Source organism: Chelonus insularis, unplaced genomic scaffold, assembly GCF_013357705.1.
Source record: "Chelonus insularis isolate UGA/USDA-ARS -01 unplaced genomic scaffold, ASM1335770v1 contig_131_pilon, whole genome shotgun sequence".
In the NCBI taxonomy this organism is placed as follows: domain Eukaryota; kingdom Metazoa; phylum Arthropoda; class Insecta; order Hymenoptera; family Braconidae; genus Chelonus; species Chelonus insularis.
In genome coordinates, this window is record NW_023276372.1 from 503,229 (window position 1) to 522,509 (window position 19,281).

Genomic DNA, 19,281 nt, shown 5'->3' on the forward strand with positions numbered 1-19,281 from the left:
TTATCAAGAAGGATTGAAACTTTTGCAAATAGATACTCGTAAATTTCAATTGGATCGTCTACAAATTTACGGTAACTTGTTTTTACCGTTAAATTAATGTTTCTACCAACCGTCATCTATCTATGCATCATAAAATCGAATGAATTTTTCAGAGTACTCTCAAAATTATTAGTTCAATATTGAAATGTAATAGTGAAAAAGTATTCCCGTATTTGTGATTTTTCTTTCGCTTGCAAATATATTCAATCGGACACCATTATTTGTGGCCTACTCAAGCGACGATTTCTAAACGAATGTTGACACACGTCTCATTGGTTTCCATGTCTACAAAAGTTTAACGGTTTGGAATTGGATTCGGTGCTCTCAAAGAAGTTAGACGAAAGTGAAAGAGAAGAGGGACTCCAAAAAGAAGTGTCGTCTGGATGAAGATAGAAAATTGGATTTCATATCTAGAAGAACAAAAAAAAACGAGAAAGAATTTCTGATCTCAGGTATCATTGTTAAGAATAGAACTATCTTTTTTCAAACCTAGACACATCATAATTTACTTATGCTAGAAAAGAAAAAATAAGTCTACAGTGTTTCCTGTAATTTTAAAAGTTAACATAAGAAAAAGAAGCCCTTTGGAGCATAAAAAAAATTTGTTATAAAAAGAATATCCTTACCAAGTGCAAAGGAATTAAATGATTATTTTTAATAATGTTTAACAGTTTATAATGATATAATATGAACGTAACTCAGTAGCGTAATAAAAATTGTTGGATAATTCAATGCAATTAAGAATGATCAAAACATTTGCACGATAAGTTTAAATATAATTTATAAATACTAGTACGTGATTCACAACAATTTTGATATAATGATTATTCATACAAAGCGCTACTTAAAATTTAATTAGAGCTTAATTGTATAGCAATATAATCACGGATGCATAGAGCGGTAACATCTTGTAGCAGACGAGGTCGAAGCCAACTGATAATAAGGATATTTGCTGCAGGAAGTGGACAATGACCATCAAGATTCAACGAGCTACGTGCTCGAGAGGAAAATGTCGAGTACTTGTTCCTTAATAAGATACTCTAGAAAATATAGGAAATGTAAAAAAATTTAATTATCTGTTCTTAAGTAAAAAAAAAAATCAATAAAAAAAGTTTTTTATGTAATTGAGAAGCGTGAAAGTTGACGAAGTAACTGCTTTAAAGTTTATTCAACCTTTTAAATACTTAGCACTAATAGTCGAGAGTCTTATTAGTTAACATCATCATCTTATACCCGCTTTTACTGTTGCCTTAGACACGTGAATATAATTACATAAAGTTTTTTCCATTTTTTTTGCCATGTCATTCATTATTAACTAATGGTTTTTTTATATGTCCATCTTTTTTCACTTTCATTGGGCTTTAAAAAAATTTTTTCGACCCATCAATGTGATTGTTATTGTTTTTATAGTGTTAATAAAACGCAAATGGATTCGCACGTGCGATTTTCTGTTATAGTTTGTGTGATGTTCGTGTCGTAGAGAATTGGGACACACGGTATATAACGGCTTTGTATGTACGTGTCTTTCAATTGCAGGTAAACAACAAGTGTGAAAGATAATAATAAAAGTACATCCAAATAAATAATTCAAATGATGTAGATTTTTAAATGCATTCCTCCCTCTAGATCGTTATTTGATGATTATCTTCAGTAGAGCAATGATATATTTTTGTATAAAATATGAAAAGGGTTATCACTTATTCAAAAATTTATCCATCATTTTTTATTTTTTTTTTAATGCACTTTGAAGTGTTCAATGGCAATATATTGAAACATTTTCAAGTACATTATGCACTTTCGGTGGTTTATTTTAATACATTCAAAGTGTGTAATAATTATTTAGCATGAAAAATTTGATTGATTCTTGTATACAAAACTTCAAGTGCCTTAATTAAAAATTAAATAAGAAAATTAGAACAAGTATGCCAACAAGTACAAAAAAAAATATAAGATTAAATACAGATGATTTATCTAATAACAGATTTGAAAAGCAGGATGAGTTTGATGACTTACTGACACCATTTTCCAAACTCCTAATCGATATTAATGTCCTACTATACAACAGGCTCAATAAGAGAGATTAAAGACTTTTTACAAAAAAAAAAGTAACTCAACATGTCTTGATTTTCATTCGAGAAACATTCGAAAGTTTCCTATCATTAGATGTGTAGAACTATGTTTCAAACTAATGTTATTAATGGTCGATAATTAAATTAACCAAGCATAGAAGAATTAATATTTAATAAAAACAATTTAAAAGTTTTTTTTATATAGTATGTGTATCATTGAAAATTCATGACTTTCATACATTATGATTAATATTCATATCGTTCACGTCCCTGATGATTCAATGCAATAAAAAAAAATAATAATAATTCAGTCTGAAGTTTGTCAGTTGTCACAAAATAAAAGTCATGAAATATCGTGAGAATTATAACATTATGACTAAGTAATACTTAAATCGACCGTTCTCAATAAAACAAAATAATTAACTTGAATCGAACAATATAGATAAAAAGTTATTATAATGATAATAATAATAATAACAAATGAAGCAAATGATGATTTCATGTTCCCCAATTTTTCATAGTGTATCTTACAATCTATAAAAAAAATCTTTTCAAAATTTAAACAAAAAACACAACTACATGAAATATTGATAAATGATGGTATTTAAATTTCTCTTTTATCTCATCAACCTTCTCTTCTTTTGTGCCAATTCAAAAACAATAAGCATCGAAATTCATGAATACACCAGCATATATTTCAATGCATCATCTGTTCATTGTTATTATGCACATGGGTAATTCTAGAAAGCAGGTGAATAAGATATTCAATAAAAAAAGATAAAAAATATCTGTTGATTATATATAATCTTAAAATTTTTAATGAATCAAATTCTTCAGACAAAGTAGTAGGGCATGGGCCACAATACATTTATACATGATAAAAGAATGTATCAAGTGTGATTAATTGACTAATATTATACATTAATTGCTGCATTGATTTGCAAAATGTCATTACACAATGATGAATATTAAATACCTTACAATTATCGAAACAGTAATGACGAAAACTGAAAAACATAATATTTAATGATGTAATTTATTCTCTGATGTTATTTAATATGAGCATGTTATTAATTTTGTCGCTCACGCGAATCAAAACTATCAAAAGTTATTGCAATAAACAGTAAATATACATATATGTGTAATATGTAAGTATATTTATTTTTAAAGCATGTTTAACACGAGTGTGATTGATAATGGAATAAAAAAAGTGATGCCCTGACATTAACGATATTTACAATAGAAATAGCATTGTTTATATTAGAATACAAGGTATGTACTGAATTGATAGAGTGATAGAAAGAACGAAGAGCAGAGAGAATGAGAAGGAGTGGCATAAAAGGCAAGAGAAGAAGTCAAGGGACACGAAACGAAGCCGCTCAAGGCAACCGGTTTAACCACATGTTTGTCTCGGGAGCCTCTGTGCAACGGGATGAGGTTCTCTCTTTCTAGTGTGGTGATCTCCGTTAAACAGCATTGCCACTGCTATGTGAGCGCAGTATACTGACTTAAAAGGTCCTGTGTGCTCTATCAATACCAACCAAACTAAATATTGAATAAATGTCTCTGCAATTTTATTATATGTTTTTAGTTTATTTCCCGACATTATATAATTTCTATTTAAGTTTAAATCAAACATTAAAAAAGGAAAAAGTAATTTCTACTATTGAATCTATTGAATTTGGAACCAATAATTGAATAACTGCACTCGTAGAATTGATTTCTGATGTTGCTTCGAAAAATCTATTTAAGATTGCTCTTTTCACAAATAATGCGAGCATAGAAGCAATTGACTCATAAGAGCTGAATTTTTACAGCAATTCGTTGGGCCATTGAACTAACGGAGAGGGCACAAATATGCATTACGTGTCGACGTGCAACGGTATGTTGCGCGATGGTCATTTAAAATTTAAATTTGCGCTCACCAGACCATAAATATGTTGGCGAGCATTGAGCTACAGAGGTGTCCTGATATTGCATTTCATACAGATTCGGATGAAAAAGAAATTCATGTCTATTAGGATCAGTCAAAGTGAGCTAGACACATGTATTGATGTTCCAGACCCCCACTGAAGTGAGTAAAAAAAATAAACATGCATGAACACATCTGAAATAGAATGAAAAAACAAAGAAAATACGCCAAGAATGTCGTCTGATTGTTGTTCTTGTTCATGGAAATTCGTATAGATGCTAAAGGATCAGTCAGATAAATGTGAAGGAGCGAGGGGAGAAAGAGAATGCGAGATATGGGAGAGAATAATGGGGATAAGGTATTCACAAACGAGACAAGAAGAGACACTAGAATGCTAGACAGAGATGGAATGAGAGTAGATGGATGACGTGGGAGTTGAAGATTCCAGAAAATGAAAGGATAAGAAGAAATGAAAAGCAAACAAAGTCAAAATGCACTGAATAAATTTGACATAAAGAATTAGTTAACATCAAATCTCATGACGGCAATGGCTAAAGTTTGAAACGGACATCAAGTTTAATTTTCCAAAGTTCAAGTTTACTTGAGGAAAAAAAAAGCATATTCTACTTGTAATCTACAAATTAGCATAGAAAAGTTGAAATTACTTCTATTTAAAATTTAATTAAATCAGTCATAACACTATCATTATTGTTATTAACATTATTTTCTAACCAAAAAAAAAATGGGAAATTATTTGTTTAATACTATAGCACAAATGAGTGACACTAATTCCAAATATTAACTTGAAACGTGTAAAAAAACTATTAAAAAATAAATTCAACAAAAATGTTGACATTAATAATAATAATGAAAAATTAAATATTCATTGAAATGTGAAGTAAGTTTTAATAAGTACATAAATAAATTTAGAAAGAAGTTTAATTACTATGTGAAAGCTGATAGTTATCTGATAATAGTTTGAGGACACGTCGTGACAACGATCTCGTAGGTGATGACGCGATATATTATAAAGATAAATTTTTCCTGAGATTAAAAGTATTGTTTGTTGTATGAGGATAGGTAAGAAAACAGAACAAATTGCAAAAATAAATATGTGTTATCACACTTGGAGTGTGAGGGTCGAGTAATTCAATATATTAGCATTGTCAGTTATAACATACAATGTATATAACGACGATGACGATGATGATAATAATAATGATAGTAACATGAATCAGTTAGATGAACTTTTGCAGCTAATATTCCACGTGTGTTATGGTTCGAGGTCTTTACCTTCGATTCCCCCCTTGGTGAAGTTATAAAACAATCAACGTGTTAGCCAGGAAACGATCTGGTTTGCACCGTTGGCTTTTGTAATTGCTAAACGAGTAGTAGTAGAGGATAATATTATGTATAGTCTATTTACTTGCATGAGAGATCATTGTTAATGATAGTATTAATATTGATAGTGACAATATTGAATGAAATAAATTATAATAAAATAAATCAAGCGGAAATTTCAATATTTGCGGATTGATCGAAGCATGTGCATTAATTATACACTTAAAAAAATTTCATTAAAGTTTTACTTCATGATTATTTTATGATTTCAAGAATAAAAATGACATATTAAACAGGTGGATTTTACAAGGGAGGTAATGATTTTATGGAATCCCGATGGGTGGAGAAAGATTGAACAAAGCCCAAGGACACGCAATCTTTTACAAGCAGGTAACTCGCTAACACGTTTTTATAGCGTTACTCAAAATCACGTACGATGTCAAAACGAACATTTCAAACGATTCTATATGTCATAAATATTTTCTTTTGATAAAACACTTCTCGTTAAAGAAATTAATTTTTAAAAATATCAAATTATATAATCAGTAAATTGTAAAAGAAAAATATTTGAGTAATTCTTGGTATGTCTACTGTTGGATTTAAAGAGAAAAAAAAATGTAAACACTAACCTTGTTGATAAATAACAGCTCCACTCCTTTGCGTAGCTCTGAAGTTGCTCCTAAAAACAAAAAAGTCACTGTCACTGTCACTCGTAATAGTAGTTGATATGTATATTATTTATTCAGTTTCTTTTTATTCTATATGTTATATTAATGACTTGAATGACCGCAATCAGGATATAATTAATATTTTTATTATCATTAGTATTTCCTTTTTTGATAATTAAATGTTTTTTTTTATCAAAACAGATAAAACAAATAGTACGTAAAAATACTGCGCACACGTTAACATAACCTTCTTCTCTGAATAACCGGCTTACACTGACGCTGACCACTGCTGCTGTCAACGACACGCGGAGCAACCACCCCTACTGCGCCCCCCTTCCAAAGAGTTGGGGCCAAAGCCCAATCTGTACTGCGCGCCCTTTCTCACTATGAAGACTCCCCTCCACTTGACGATGATTCTCGATGGTATTCGAAAGTGTACGAAGCCCTAGAAGCATGCGCGTTATATTTGACACTCATTACACTCTTTAGATTTCTTTCTCTTTCTCTTCACTCTATTCGCGCTTTCTTCTTTTTAATTTCAAATCGCGTTTCTCTTCCTCTCGTGCTATCATACTCTACACTCCCTACGACGTTTCTTTTCTCTCTTTAAACCGTCGCCGTCTTGAGATGGAAATCGTTGAAATGAGATCTCGCGCTAAATGCTAATATCGCAGATCGCCCCGTTATTTATGCGCTTTCAAGCCAGTAAGATAATTGCAAACGAGCTCTTAGCTTCCCAAATTGTGTTTTCTTATTTTTTATTCAAATGTTCGTATACACGTAGTTTCACACGTTTTGTTTCCGTCGTTTTATTCTAAGTCTAACAAAGTTTGATAACTCAAATTATCTAGTTCAAATATGTATATTACGTCATTCAATAGACATATTTCAAATTTTTTATTTCATTATTGTGAAATATGATTAAAAAAAAATTTAGTTATTTTAATCATTAAATCTACATGTAGTACATATCATTTTATTCTAATCTTGAATATCTTTTGCATAAATCTACTCATTTATCAAAGTTTAATTACTGAGCAAACTCACGAAAATTTCTATGCAGATTATGACAAATAATTCTATTTCTGGTTTTGGTTTTATTGCTTTAATATATGTATATATCATGTATACATTAATATTTCAAGTATTAATAATTCTACCGAATGATCTCGTGTTTTAATTTATATGTATTTGGAGTAATATCAAGAGGTAATGAAATAAAAGATAAAATATCTATTACTCCAAACGGATGAAAAAGTAATATAAACCCTTTTAAGTCACTATATGTCAAAAAGATATAAAAGAACTCTAAAATTAACGTCTTAATCCTATCAGAATTTTTTATAACTGTATTATTGAGCTGAGAATAATGTATTTGTGTAATTTATTTTTTTTACTCGATTAATTTAATAAATATGAAACCGATACGTATCATAAATGAAGTTAGATTGAGAGCGAGTTGTAAGCTCCAAATAACTCACTCTATTTCAACTTCAAAGATGAAATTTTATGTGATAGTAGATATAGATGATGGTATAGCATGTTCGTGTATGTCAACAGTTTGCTGGAAAGCTGGAGAAGAAAAAAAAAAACTAAAGAAGCTGAAGTGAACAAGTTTGCAATAATAGATATTACTAGACAATATCCGTAGATGTACTCATATTTGTAAAAATTTTTTTATGTACTTTTCTTTCTCACCTTTCCTTCTTATCTTTTGATACAAATACATATTTATGTACATGTAGATACATCATATTTTTATTTGTGCGTGATGCAATCATATGGGCACACGTCAAGAACACAAAGTGTGTATTACTGATAGTCATATGTATATATACAAATTCCCTCAGGAAATTATTCGCTTCGTTCACATTTACCACTTAATAGACGTCAAACTGATAGTAGATAAATTCATTACAGATCTTTTATTGATTATTTTCCCTGAAATAGTTTCACCTGTAATACATTATAATTTTCCAACAAAAAGTTACTTAGGTTTTTTTTTTTAAGTTCATTAAGAGAAAAAACTAGTTCACTTACATCAGATAAATTTGTTTTTTATTTGTATAAAAAAATAAAATTTAATGCTCATCCTTCTTTGACTGTCCATATTTTACAAAAATAATTCAGTAAATATTTTTAATTAGCCTTTAGTGTTTAAATTCTTCTGCAAGCTTTCAAAGTATAAGGTCAAGTAGAAAATAATAATAATAAAATATAATTTAATGAAATTGCTTTAAATTACTCTGCACATCTGTTATTTTTTAAAGTTAATTTTTAAATTTCAATAACTTAAACAAAAAAAAACAAAATTTTATTATAAAAATCTTTGTTTAAGATAAGTCAACAATAAACATCGTAATATATATTCCTTGTGTGTTTATTTTAATTTTATTTGATTGATAAAAGCAATCTCGTTACATTAAATATTATTATAATAATAATTCGAGTATGTATTTAGTTTAGTAAATATAAAGTTGATAAATATTGGAAAAAATCAAGAAAAAGGAGTAATAATTTGACCTGAAGGATTAATACAAAAATTTGAAGATCCAAGATAAAAAGAAGAAAGGAGTTTGTCATTTAAGTTATTACTCACATGTGTCAAACAGATTTTTATTGTTCCGGGAAACAATAAAAAATCTTAAAGATTAAGATAGGAAAGAAGGTGTTAGAAAACAGAATAAAACCAAATGAAAATTGAAATCTCTCAATTACTACTACTATGAAAAATTAAATAAATTTTTCTATGAATAACATTATGTTTTGCGATGATTATATAGATCCAATTAAAATTCATGGCAATCACTAACCCAAGTTAGTGTAAGTATGTTATGTTCATTGACAGTATTTGCGCGTACTAGATTCTCATCAAAGTAGAAAATATTATTTTAAATTCAACTCCAATAAAATTAATTAACTAATTAAATAAACGAAATATTCGTTAGCTTATTTAATTCTAGCAAAGAAGATACTATTGAATATAATGAATATTTTATTTCAATAAAATTAAAATCATGAAGATATTTAAATTGAGAAATACATTAAACATTTACAAAATAAAAATTACTATTTTTGATACATTTATATAAACATTACTTTTGTATTTATTTTTAAATTGTCTGATTTATTCTTAGTACATATTAAAGTTTATCAAAATTAATTTGAATATGTATTTATGTGTATGTTACATAATTTATAAACGAATATCAAACTTTAGATCAAAAATAAAATATATAATGGTCACTACTAAATTGTTTTGGTATTTTAGTTCCTTTGAGCTTGAGAACCGCCAGAGAAGAAAAGCAGTTTATTTATTTTTTGTCATAGAGAATATGCCGATACCAATGAGAATAAAGAAAGAATTTATGCGTTTCATATGAAGAAAGAGTACGTGCCATAAGTATAGGATTACATTTCTCTTTTATTGAGACAACCACGTGTGACTATCTCACTAACGAATTTGCACCCCAACAGAAAACTGTTGTTAAAGTAACAACAATATTTATGTAAACGAAGTTGTATGTTGAAAGTCCTAGTGGGCCTTAGTTTAGTTTATTCTCAACTGTTCTTTGGAGTGTGTCGTATCATTAACAAATTGTATTCTAAAGAGTGTTGGATAACAGTGCCAATAAGTGAAGTTAGTGTGAAGAGAATGGAGAATAATAAAAGGTAAAACAATTGGGATCAATCAAATTGAACTTATTGTGTTGTTCAAGTGTTTTTGCGCATCATTCATAAAATAATCTTAGTTTTTTTGCGATAATTGGGAAATAAATCTTGGTACTAGTATGTTAATTAGAAGATAAATTACAGTAATTCGTCTTTGTTTATAGAAAACGGAGAGGACGAAGACATCTTAATGAAAAAAACCAGCTGAAATATTGCAAAGAATGCGGTTATAAAAGTGATCGTCGTTTTAATGTTGAACGACATCGAGAACGAATCCACAGTAAATCTATTGTCAAAAAATGTTGTAGTAAGTATGATAAATATTTTCTCTCGTTATCCATTAGTGTAATAATATTAAATATTTATTACAGATATTCTATTTTTCACAAAAAGTGATTTTTATCATCACATTGAAGATTACCATCCTAGCATAAGATCTTCTTGTTTTGTGTCGAAAAGAAAATATAAAATATATGGTCATACATCAAAATTATCAATTGTAAATAGTAGCATTATTAATGATGATCATATAACTACACGAAGATCAATAAGAATTCAAGAACAGGTAATAAAAAAAAGCAAATTGACTGCAAACGAAATTTCAACTGCAGTTGAAATTCATGCATGTGAAGAAAGTGAGAAAAACGATGGTAATATTAATAATGATAGACGAGAACATATTCAAGAGAATATTAACATAGTGTCTAAGTTACCTTTGAAGAAACGCATTTTATGCGAAATAAATGATAATGTCAACTATAGAACAATATCGACAAGTAATAAAGCGAAAATTAAAAAAATATCTTTTGACGAAAATCAAAATCCAATTGACCTTTTTTTTAATGAATATCGAGGTGCAACAATAGTACAACAAATATTAACTATGGAAGAATCCATGCAAATGTGGCAAAGTATTACTCAACATCAAAGGGATTATTTAAAACATATTGATTTCAATTCATTGTGAAAATTTTTATTAATTAATAATAGTTGCTTTTTGTTTTAATATTTCTATAATGGTATTTTTTTATCTAATAATTGACTTGAGTATAATTAATTTTATTAATATTTAAGAAATTCAGTTTATACTTTCATTAACTCACTTTAATGTAATTATCATTTTTATTCTTACTATTTTTGAATACTTTAAAAGTACAATATGATTTATAAAATCAAACAAAAAAAATTAACTGATAAAGAAAACAATATGTGCATATTAATTTAATCAAAAAATCCTATTCATGATTATTCAATAAGTACTAGATTCATGTATTCAGTCAACTAGTATTAGTTATAGACTATGTGCACTTCTACCTTGTCTGAAATGAACAATGACGAGATTTGGGGCCATTCAGCATTGTTTTAACTGAGCTTTCATTTTTCGATTCTCTCGAGTATACATCAATGTCCAAAAGCTTCGACTTTTAGTTTTGATCACTTTGGTGAGTATTTTGTCAGGCATTAGATTAACACATGTCATTTTATTAAGAATCATCTCCAAATATATATTTGACTTTTACTCTTACAGGTTTGATTGTTTCATAGATTGATGATAGGTGTATGAAGATTAAGGAGATTAAAATAGGACATAGGATTTAATGGATTGGTCGATCATCAGACTATTGACTAGATGTGGAGTATTTGCCTACTATTAATGTGCAAAGGGGCTGAACATACCGGAAACTAACTCCATTTACTACTGTTACTGCTGCCCAAATGCTTGATACAACAAGGTAGCGAATTAGATCATCCCTTCTCAGTATAATTTATGATCCTGTGTGAATTTCACGTTACACATTGATTTGCACAACACTCGGCACTAAAAACTATTTCATCAGATTATAAATTAAAAATTAAATGCTTGAATTTGTTTAACAACCATATCAATAACATATATTCATAAAAAAAAAACGAAATAACAATCATATTTCTATAGCATTGATATTTGTTATATGAATTGAGTTACTGATATTAAGTGTCAACGGCAATCGATGGTAGTAACTAAAACGAAATATAAAAATAAACTATCTATAAAATACTCAAAAGAATATATTAATATTTAATCAAACTATAGAATTTAAAAAAAGAATATTTTTATATTTTTCATTACAGTTTTAACTGATATATATTCACAGAATAAGGAATTTAAATAAATTGTTCTTCAAAAAACTGAACACAAAGTATTAATACAAGTGATTTTGATATGATGATATAAATTAAATTGCGTAATATCATAATCGAAAAATCATAATATACATAAAGTACTAAATCTTTATAGGAAAATTGTTCTAAGTAAAACGAATGAATTATTCCCATTAGAATTTACGACAACGTTGAAATTATTCTCGGCCTCTAGAGACTTAAGTTGTATATCTGCAAGAAACTATTATTACTTTATGTTTGTTGTTTTGTGCTTGCCATGTATTTACAAGCAGTTATATTTCTTCATAATCCTTATTCTTTTATTTAATTTAAAACACTTTCAACTATTTATGTATTGTATCAATTTTTTTCGGTTTCTATTACTATTTTTTTTTTTTTTTAATTCAAAAAGGAGATGAATTAACTTATGCATGTAATTCTGTTTGAATATAAAGTGGAGATGTCAATTTTAACAATATCAACAAATGAATATTACTTTTTTTCTGAAAAAAAGTTAATTAAAATATTGAATGATTTATGTATCAAAGATATTATGATATTATTGGCATAAACTTGTATTTTATCAATTGATTATAATTCATAGAGTCAGAAACTCAAGTTAAATAGTTTGAAAGGGTGCTTTCTATGCTAGACATCCGACAGAATGACGCCACGTTATTGGCGAATATAAAAGCGCATGCGTTTCTGTTAGACGCGCCGCAATTTTGGAATCTTGTCAACAATTCTTACCCACTGTCTTTAGTACTTTTATCTTGGATAGATTTGATAAATTCTTTTTTCTAAAAATCTATTAATTATTGCTGTGAAATCCTTATGTCTTTTTTTATAATTTACTAATAAAGTGACGTTAATTATAATTGATCTTTATTTATGTGTCGATCTTCATAACTATACAGTCTGCCAATATTATATATTCTATTTAATATTATTGAAGGTAATGGACTTGAAGGAAAACGAAAAAATGAACGGTGAAAAAAGGTAAAGGATTATAGCTATTGTAATATTTATTTGATCAAGAGTTAATTTATATTGTAACTATGATTTGATTTTGAAGGATTGGAGTAGAACAATTCAAGATATTACTAGATAAAATACCACATATCTATTATTGTGGTCAAACAATTACAGGGAAAGTCCTCATTGAATTCGACTCAATAATTGCTGTTGCAGGTGAATTTTTTATCACTATTCCTCTTAATATATAATTTTATTATGTGCTAAATTCTGTATCATGTAAACAGTCCGTTAAAAATTTATTGATTTACAAGCAACCTGGTAAATTCTTTAATTAATCATATATAATTATCTGACAATAATTTTTCCATTGATTTAACTGTTATTATCAAAATAGAATATAGATAATGATCACTTGACATAAATGCTATAACTTTAATTATAATTTCATACATGTTAATTATTGTGACTAATAATTTTTCATTAATAATTTAATCAATAATATTTGTGCTTTTAGGCCTTACGTTGAATTGTAAAGGAGAAGGACATGTAAAATTTACTCATCGTTACATTGGATTAAAAAAGAAATGTGTTAGTGAAGAATTGTATCTGCAGCATGAAATAGAATTGATAAAAAGTAAGTTAAAACAATTTTTTATATTTTTGTTACTTATATGGTTAAATACACAATTCATTCAAAGTTTTTTTTTTTCAATTTCATTTCATACTAACTCAAATAAAAAATTTCAATCAACATTCTAGATGGACGTAGCGAAGTGGAAATGAAGAGTAATATTTTTTCATTCAATCTAAACCTTCCAGAAAAACTACCCTGTAGCTTCGAAGGTCGTTATGGCCGAGTACGTTATTCAATACAAGCCACTCTAGATATCAGTGAAAATTTATCAATTTTTTCCGATAAATTGTCATTTACTGTTGCTCCAATTTTCGATTTGAATAATCATCCCCTAGCACCGGTATATGTATTTATTTTTACATGTGGAAATATAACTGTATAATAAATATTTCCATAATTCTCTACAGCTTATTATTTTTTAGTTACCGATTAGTGAAAATTATACTAAAACATTTATGGGATACGCTGAACCACTTACTATATCAACATTCCTTCCTGTTCGTGGATACGTTCCAGGTCAAACAGTTCCATTAAAAATAAATTTGAAAAATGAATCGAATATCAACATTAAAAAAATACGAGTCGTACTAAAAAAGGTAATGAAAAAAATATCTATGTAAATTGAAGAAATTGATTTAAAGCTATATATTTTTTTTAAATCTAGTAAATACGAATATATTATATGTTAAAAAATTTCTTGTAACTTATAAATTCTCATTAACTACAGGTCGTTAATTATCGTTCATTGGAAAATGTACGTAAACATAAAGAAATTGTAGTGGAAATTGAACAGCCTGTTGAACTAAATTGCCTTGTTTATGATGCTAAATTTGATATACCTGCAATTCCGCCAACGGGGATTATTTGTAATTTAATTGATATTGAATACACTCTAAAAGTTGAAGCTTACATGGATATTAATGAATGGTATTCCAAAATGTTCTCTAAAAATCCTAAAATTCGAATGATTATAATTGTAGGAACAGTGCCTTTAAAAAATTATGAAGATCCTTTAGATACAGACGATGAATCTCTCCACGGAATTGATAAAAACTCAACGATAAATAATGAAAATGATAAAGGTCAAGCTTTAGAATTAACTTCTTCAGGTAAGTTCTTTTTTTATGATTTTATTAATAAAAATCAAGGCTTTTTCTTTTTTTGGAAATGCTGTTTTATATGAGATAATTATATTTTTAAACATCATTGAAGATTTTTTGATTTATTGGTAGGAAAACTTCAATATCAAAGCAGTCGTATTTATCGATCTTCAAAACCAGATCAAGATGATCCAACTGGTGATGAAGATGACAGTGATAAAAATAAAATATTTACACCCATGTATCGAGTTTATAAATTTAAAAATTCACATGAAACAATTCCAATAAAACAAGAGACATAAAAATAATAATCTATTTAAAATCACAGTAATAAAAATTATTCAATTATAATAATAATTCAAAATTTTTGGTATAATTCATAATAATATTTATAATTATTGAAAAACCGAGTAAGGACGTCAGTGAATATAAAAAAATCTGGACATTAATCACCATGAATGGTAAAGAGATTTTAAAATAAAAAGTTCTAAAGAATTAAATTATAAAAACTATACAAATTTATAAAGGATCAAGAATATCTGTGTATTAAAAAAACAATAGAAAAGTAAGCATCTACCCAGCTAGTAAAATTTAACAAAAATGTAGTTGTATAAAATTCTTGAAAGATCGTAGGAAAGTTTCATCGACAAATGAAAAAGAAGAAAAAGTAGATGGAACATATCGTGAAATCCAGATGGGACTGGTTCAATAGTGAAAACTTGCGGACTGTTACTAAAAGAACCCGTTGGAAGTTTGTAAAGTAGACATAGTAACATTGCTCGATGCGTACACAGATATTCTTTTTGTAAAATATAGAAACTCGACTTACTTGTTTTGCCTGTGGCATCCTCTTGAATTTCAATATCTTGGATAGTCCTGAGAGAATTGGCAAATATCCGTATCTGAAAAGAAGAAAAGGCAAACGTTGTACTTCACTTCCTCTTGAGACTATAAGCCACCAGCAGCTTATTGATACCTCTACGGCATGAATAATTAATTGAAAAATAAGAATATTATGAAATAGAAAAATATTGAAAAAATAAAATATAACATTTTCGGCTTTTATATTAAAATTATTGTCATCACATAAAACATTGATTGACTACTTCAAAGTCTATCTGATTAACTAATAAAGTACAGAATATTCTAATGAATAACCTTCTTTTGTATACACATATATTCATTTTGAAAAATATGAAGAATACTAAATATTTTTTTGCTCTAATTCAATCAGTAACTTTCAAATAATATATAAATCTCTGCCAGATACAGCATTAATATAATTTTCGACGTTAAACGTGCAGTCATAGGGTATCTATCTATACCTCACTAATTCTGTTATCAGGTTCCAACCAACATTCAGAGATTTAGCTAAGCCAATACCAAGGTACTGATCCTGTTAGCTTTAATGTCGTATCAAGCCTACGGGGTTCATCAAATGTGATATCCGAGCAAGTACACTGCTCCATATACAGAAGTCGGGATATTTACATTCATTTATGTATAGATTATATGACCTATTGTTGTCCACAAAAAAATATTTGAATAATCAAATTTAGAGAAAGAATCTTTTTTATGATAATAACAGTGCATGAGTATTTATAGATTATAATATATAGGAAACTTACACGTTCGCTTATAGTGGGAACTATTCACTGAGCATTACTTATTTATTCAGCAGAATTCACTCTTATACACTATTACTGGTTTGTATGTGAAAAAATTCAATTCAAATATTCATAAAAAATGTCTATAGCTAAATAATAGTTACATTGTCACTTAAGTAGAAAATCAAAATGATCAATTTTATAAATATTCACACTTTTAAACATCACAGAATTGGTCATATTGTTTATAAATACATACATCATATATGATGCTTTATTTATATATGATATCAATAAAAATTATGCAAAAAACAATTCTGATATCAAAATACACATTGGTATAATACCACGAATTACTAAGTTCTAATTTAATACAGAACATGGATGAACTTGTTCAAAAATGAGAATTATCAAACAACGCCATTTTTTACCGACTAACGATAAATCTGTTTGAAACGAACATTTTATTTTTGAAATGTAGATGGCCGTACATGTAGACGACTGTCTTGTGATTGGGCAAGTTTGAATGGCGTGGCTCGAGCAGTAGCGTCGGTTTTAACAGTTTCCAACGGTGTTGAGTGATCAGTACATGAAAGAGCCTACTACCTCACATGATTTATCGTTAGTGAAAAAATAGTGGATGGAGAATATAATTTTATTCTTTCAGTTAAATTAATAATTATGGCTTCATCATTATCTATAATCGCAACTCATGACGAACTTGTGCGATGCACAAATGTTCTCATCAATGGTTCTTCTGATGAAGGTTAGTTTATGTTTACACCTACTATTACGATATTTAATGCATTATTTTAATATTATAATAAGTATTCTTATTTATATTTTTTTTAATTTATTAAAGATTAAATAAATTTTAATAGATTTTTTGAGATTTGCAATAAATCAAGAGGAAATGAGGCAAAAATGGTTAGCTGCCGTTCAAGAATGTCAACGGTTACATTCTGCTTTAGAAAAATCACATCATGAATTGGCTGATCTTGACAGGAAATTAAGTCACGCACGTCGATTACTCGACGAAGAGAAAAGGAGACGTAGAGTCGCTGAAGAACAAAGAAATATACTTGAAAGACAGATTATTTCAGTTCGTGATTTTCTGTTTAATGGTGGTGCCGGAAATTTAAATGATGAAACAAGAGAAAAATTACAATTTTTAAATAATACAACATTAAACGGACGACATAGTAACCAAAATTCTAAAGATACTCATCATAATGATAAGCTCAATACAATAGCAGAGCTGGACTCTACTGGATCTCTTTTAAGTGACTTGAGTTGTTTTTCCAAATCAGAAGATGACTTAGATGCAAGCGCTCTGCTAAGTCATAGGAAAAGAGAATGGAAAGAACACAGACCCAGTGGCGAATATTCAACCAAAAAACGAAGAAGTACAATTCAGAAAGTTGTTGATTTGAATAATTCAGATAGAATTGTAGCTACAACAACTGTAATTATGCCCAAAGAAGGTACTATAACTGCATCATCAGTGATAGAAGCTGTACCTGGAGATGAAAATCAAGATCCAAAATCTCCCAATCGTAGTAGTCAAAAGAAAAGAAAAAGTGTTGAAAAAAAACGATCATTGAAAGAAATCCATCTAGAAAAGAACATTGATACTAAACCATCAGCACCTTTTCCTGATAATTTAACATCTGGATCAGATTCTGAAGGCATATTTAAACCCAGTCCTAATATTGGAGGATATACATTTAATACAAAATCTATGAGGGGTCATAGTTTTATCGGCAAGTCTGTTATTAAGCCTGAAACCTGCTCACCTTGTGGAAAAAAGATAAGATTTGGTAAACTAGCATTGAAATGTCGTGATTGTAAAGCTGTTTCTCATACAGAATGCAAAGACCTTGTCCCTTTACCCTGTATTCCAGCTGGAAATACACCTATTCTTCGAGGAGCATCAGTGAGTATTTATTTATATTTTCCCTAATGATCTACTGATAAAAGATTTTTGAAAATATTTAAAAAAATTTATTTTCAGGGTACTATTGCTGATTACACTCCCATGATTCCTCCGATGGTTCCATCCCTTGTAGTTCATTGTATAAATGAAGTAGAATTACGTGGAATGAATGAACAAGGATTGTATAGAGTTAATGGTGGAACATCAGACGTGAAGTGTTTAAAAGAAAAATTTTTGAGAGGAAAAGGTGTCCCTAATCTATCAGAAATTGAGATTGCAACTATTTGTTCTACTCTTAAAGATTTCTTAAGGTAATAACATGTTTCTATTGCTATGTTTATATAATTCAAGTAATGTAAATTCGAATGAATTCTAAAAATATTTTTTTCTTTAGGTCTTTAAGAGAGCCATTGATAACGGTAGGTCTTTGGGCGGATTTCGTTCGTGCAACTACCATCGTTGATAAACAAGATGCAGATGCTGCTCTTTATCAAGCAATTTCGGAACTTCCACAACCCAACCGAGATACATTGGCCTTTGTAATATTACATTTACAACGTGTATCAAGCACACCAGAGTGTAAAATGCCTATTAGTAATCTTGCCAAAGTATTTGGACCAACGTTAGTAGGTTATAGTTCTCAAGAACCATCTGCTACTTCAATGTTATCAGAGACTAAGACTCAAGCAGCAATTGTCGAAGCTCTTTTGAAAATTCCATCAGATTATTGGGCTAATTTTGTTAATCCTGAGGGTTTAAATGATTTTGGAACTCCTAGAACTACACAATTAAAAAATACACCATCGACGGAATCACTTTTAAAACGTACGACTTCTCGCGGTTTTTTTAACACACCACTAGGTTCTAGTCGGTCATTTTTACGAAAAAATAAAAAATACTTTGCAACACCACCCACAAATAACGGGATATAATTGGCACATAACTAATTGATTATATTTATCTTTTATAAAAAAAAAAAATTAATATTTGAATATATTAAAAGCATTAACAATAATTAAATACAATATTCTGTCGTATTCTACTATTCGACTATCTAGAGTTAAATATCATTTTAATTGATATGCATTGTTTTTCATTTAAAAAAGCAGCAAGGTTCTTATTTATCCAATTAATATAAAATTTCTTGATGTATTAATTTGAGTGATTAAAACATAAATAAAAT

General features: G+C 28.5%; 3 protein-coding genes across 5 annotated transcripts in view; 2 read left to right on the forward strand and 1 right to left on the reverse strand.

Moving 5' to 3' along the window:
* Nucleotides 1–6,376, reverse strand: part of Pgant9 (polypeptide N-acetylgalactosaminyltransferase 9) — a 63,322-nt gene extending 56,946 nt beyond the window's left edge. The window contains exons 1-2 of one of the 3 annotated variants that reach the window (XM_035092653.1): nt 6,264–6,367; nt 5,991–6,040 (exon numbers count right to left, since the gene is read on the reverse strand). The gene's annotated coding sequence lies outside the window, so the exon portion shown is untranslated. Of the gene's footprint in view, nt 1–5,990 lie in introns of all 3 variants that reach the window. The other 2 variants (XM_035092679.1, XM_035092645.1) reach the window with 2 other exon arrangements.
* A 6,361-nt stretch (nt 6,377–12,737) lies between these two features.
* LOC118072777 (arrestin domain-containing protein 17-like) lies at nt 12,738–15,267 on the forward strand. The gene is made up of 8 exons (XM_035092887.1): nt 12,738–12,842; nt 12,919–13,034; nt 13,336–13,455; nt 13,581–13,795; nt 13,878–14,051; nt 14,183–14,564; nt 14,688–14,840; nt 15,182–15,267. The coding sequence occupies exons 1-8, from the start codon at nt 12,802–12,804 to the stop codon at nt 15,265–15,267; spliced, it is 1,287 nt and encodes a 428-aa protein (XP_034948778.1). The 5' UTR covers nt 12,738–12,801.
* Nucleotides 15,268–16,718: 1,451 nt separating this feature from the next.
* LOC118074086 (rac GTPase-activating protein 1-like) lies at nt 16,719–19,230 on the forward strand. The gene is made up of 4 exons (XM_035094999.1): nt 16,719–16,928; nt 17,044–18,098; nt 18,177–18,409; nt 18,493–19,230. The coding sequence occupies exons 1-4, from the start codon at nt 16,844–16,846 to the stop codon at nt 19,028–19,030; spliced, it is 1,911 nt and encodes a 636-aa protein (XP_034950890.1). The 5' UTR covers nt 16,719–16,843; the 3' UTR covers nt 19,031–19,230.
* Nucleotides 19,231–19,281: the final 51 nt, after the last annotated feature.

Excerpts from the sequence above, each read along its gene's own strand:
- LOC118072777 (XM_035092887.1), top strand. The coding sequence starts at position 12,802 with ATGGACTTGAAGGAAAACGAAAAAATGAACGGTGAAAAAAG. Across the intron at positions 13,456-13,580 it reads TGAAATAGAATTGATAAAAA|ATGGACGTAGCGAAGTGGAA; the intron begins GTAAGTTAAAAC and ends TCAACATTCTAG. Across the intron at positions 13,796-13,877 it reads ATAATCATCCCCTAGCACCG|TTACCGATTAGTGAAAATTA; the intron begins GTATATGTATTT and ends ATTATTTTTTAG.
- LOC118074086 (XM_035094999.1), top strand. The coding sequence starts at position 16,844 with ATGGCTTCATCATTATCTATAATCGCAACTCATGACGAACTTGTGCGA. Across the intron at positions 16,929-17,043 it reads CAATGGTTCTTCTGATGAAG|ATTTTTTGAGATTTGCAATA; the intron begins GTTAGTTTATGT and ends AAATTTTAATAG. Across the intron at positions 18,099-18,176 it reads CTATTCTTCGAGGAGCATCA|GGTACTATTGCTGATTACAC; the intron begins GTGAGTATTTAT and ends ATTTATTTTCAG.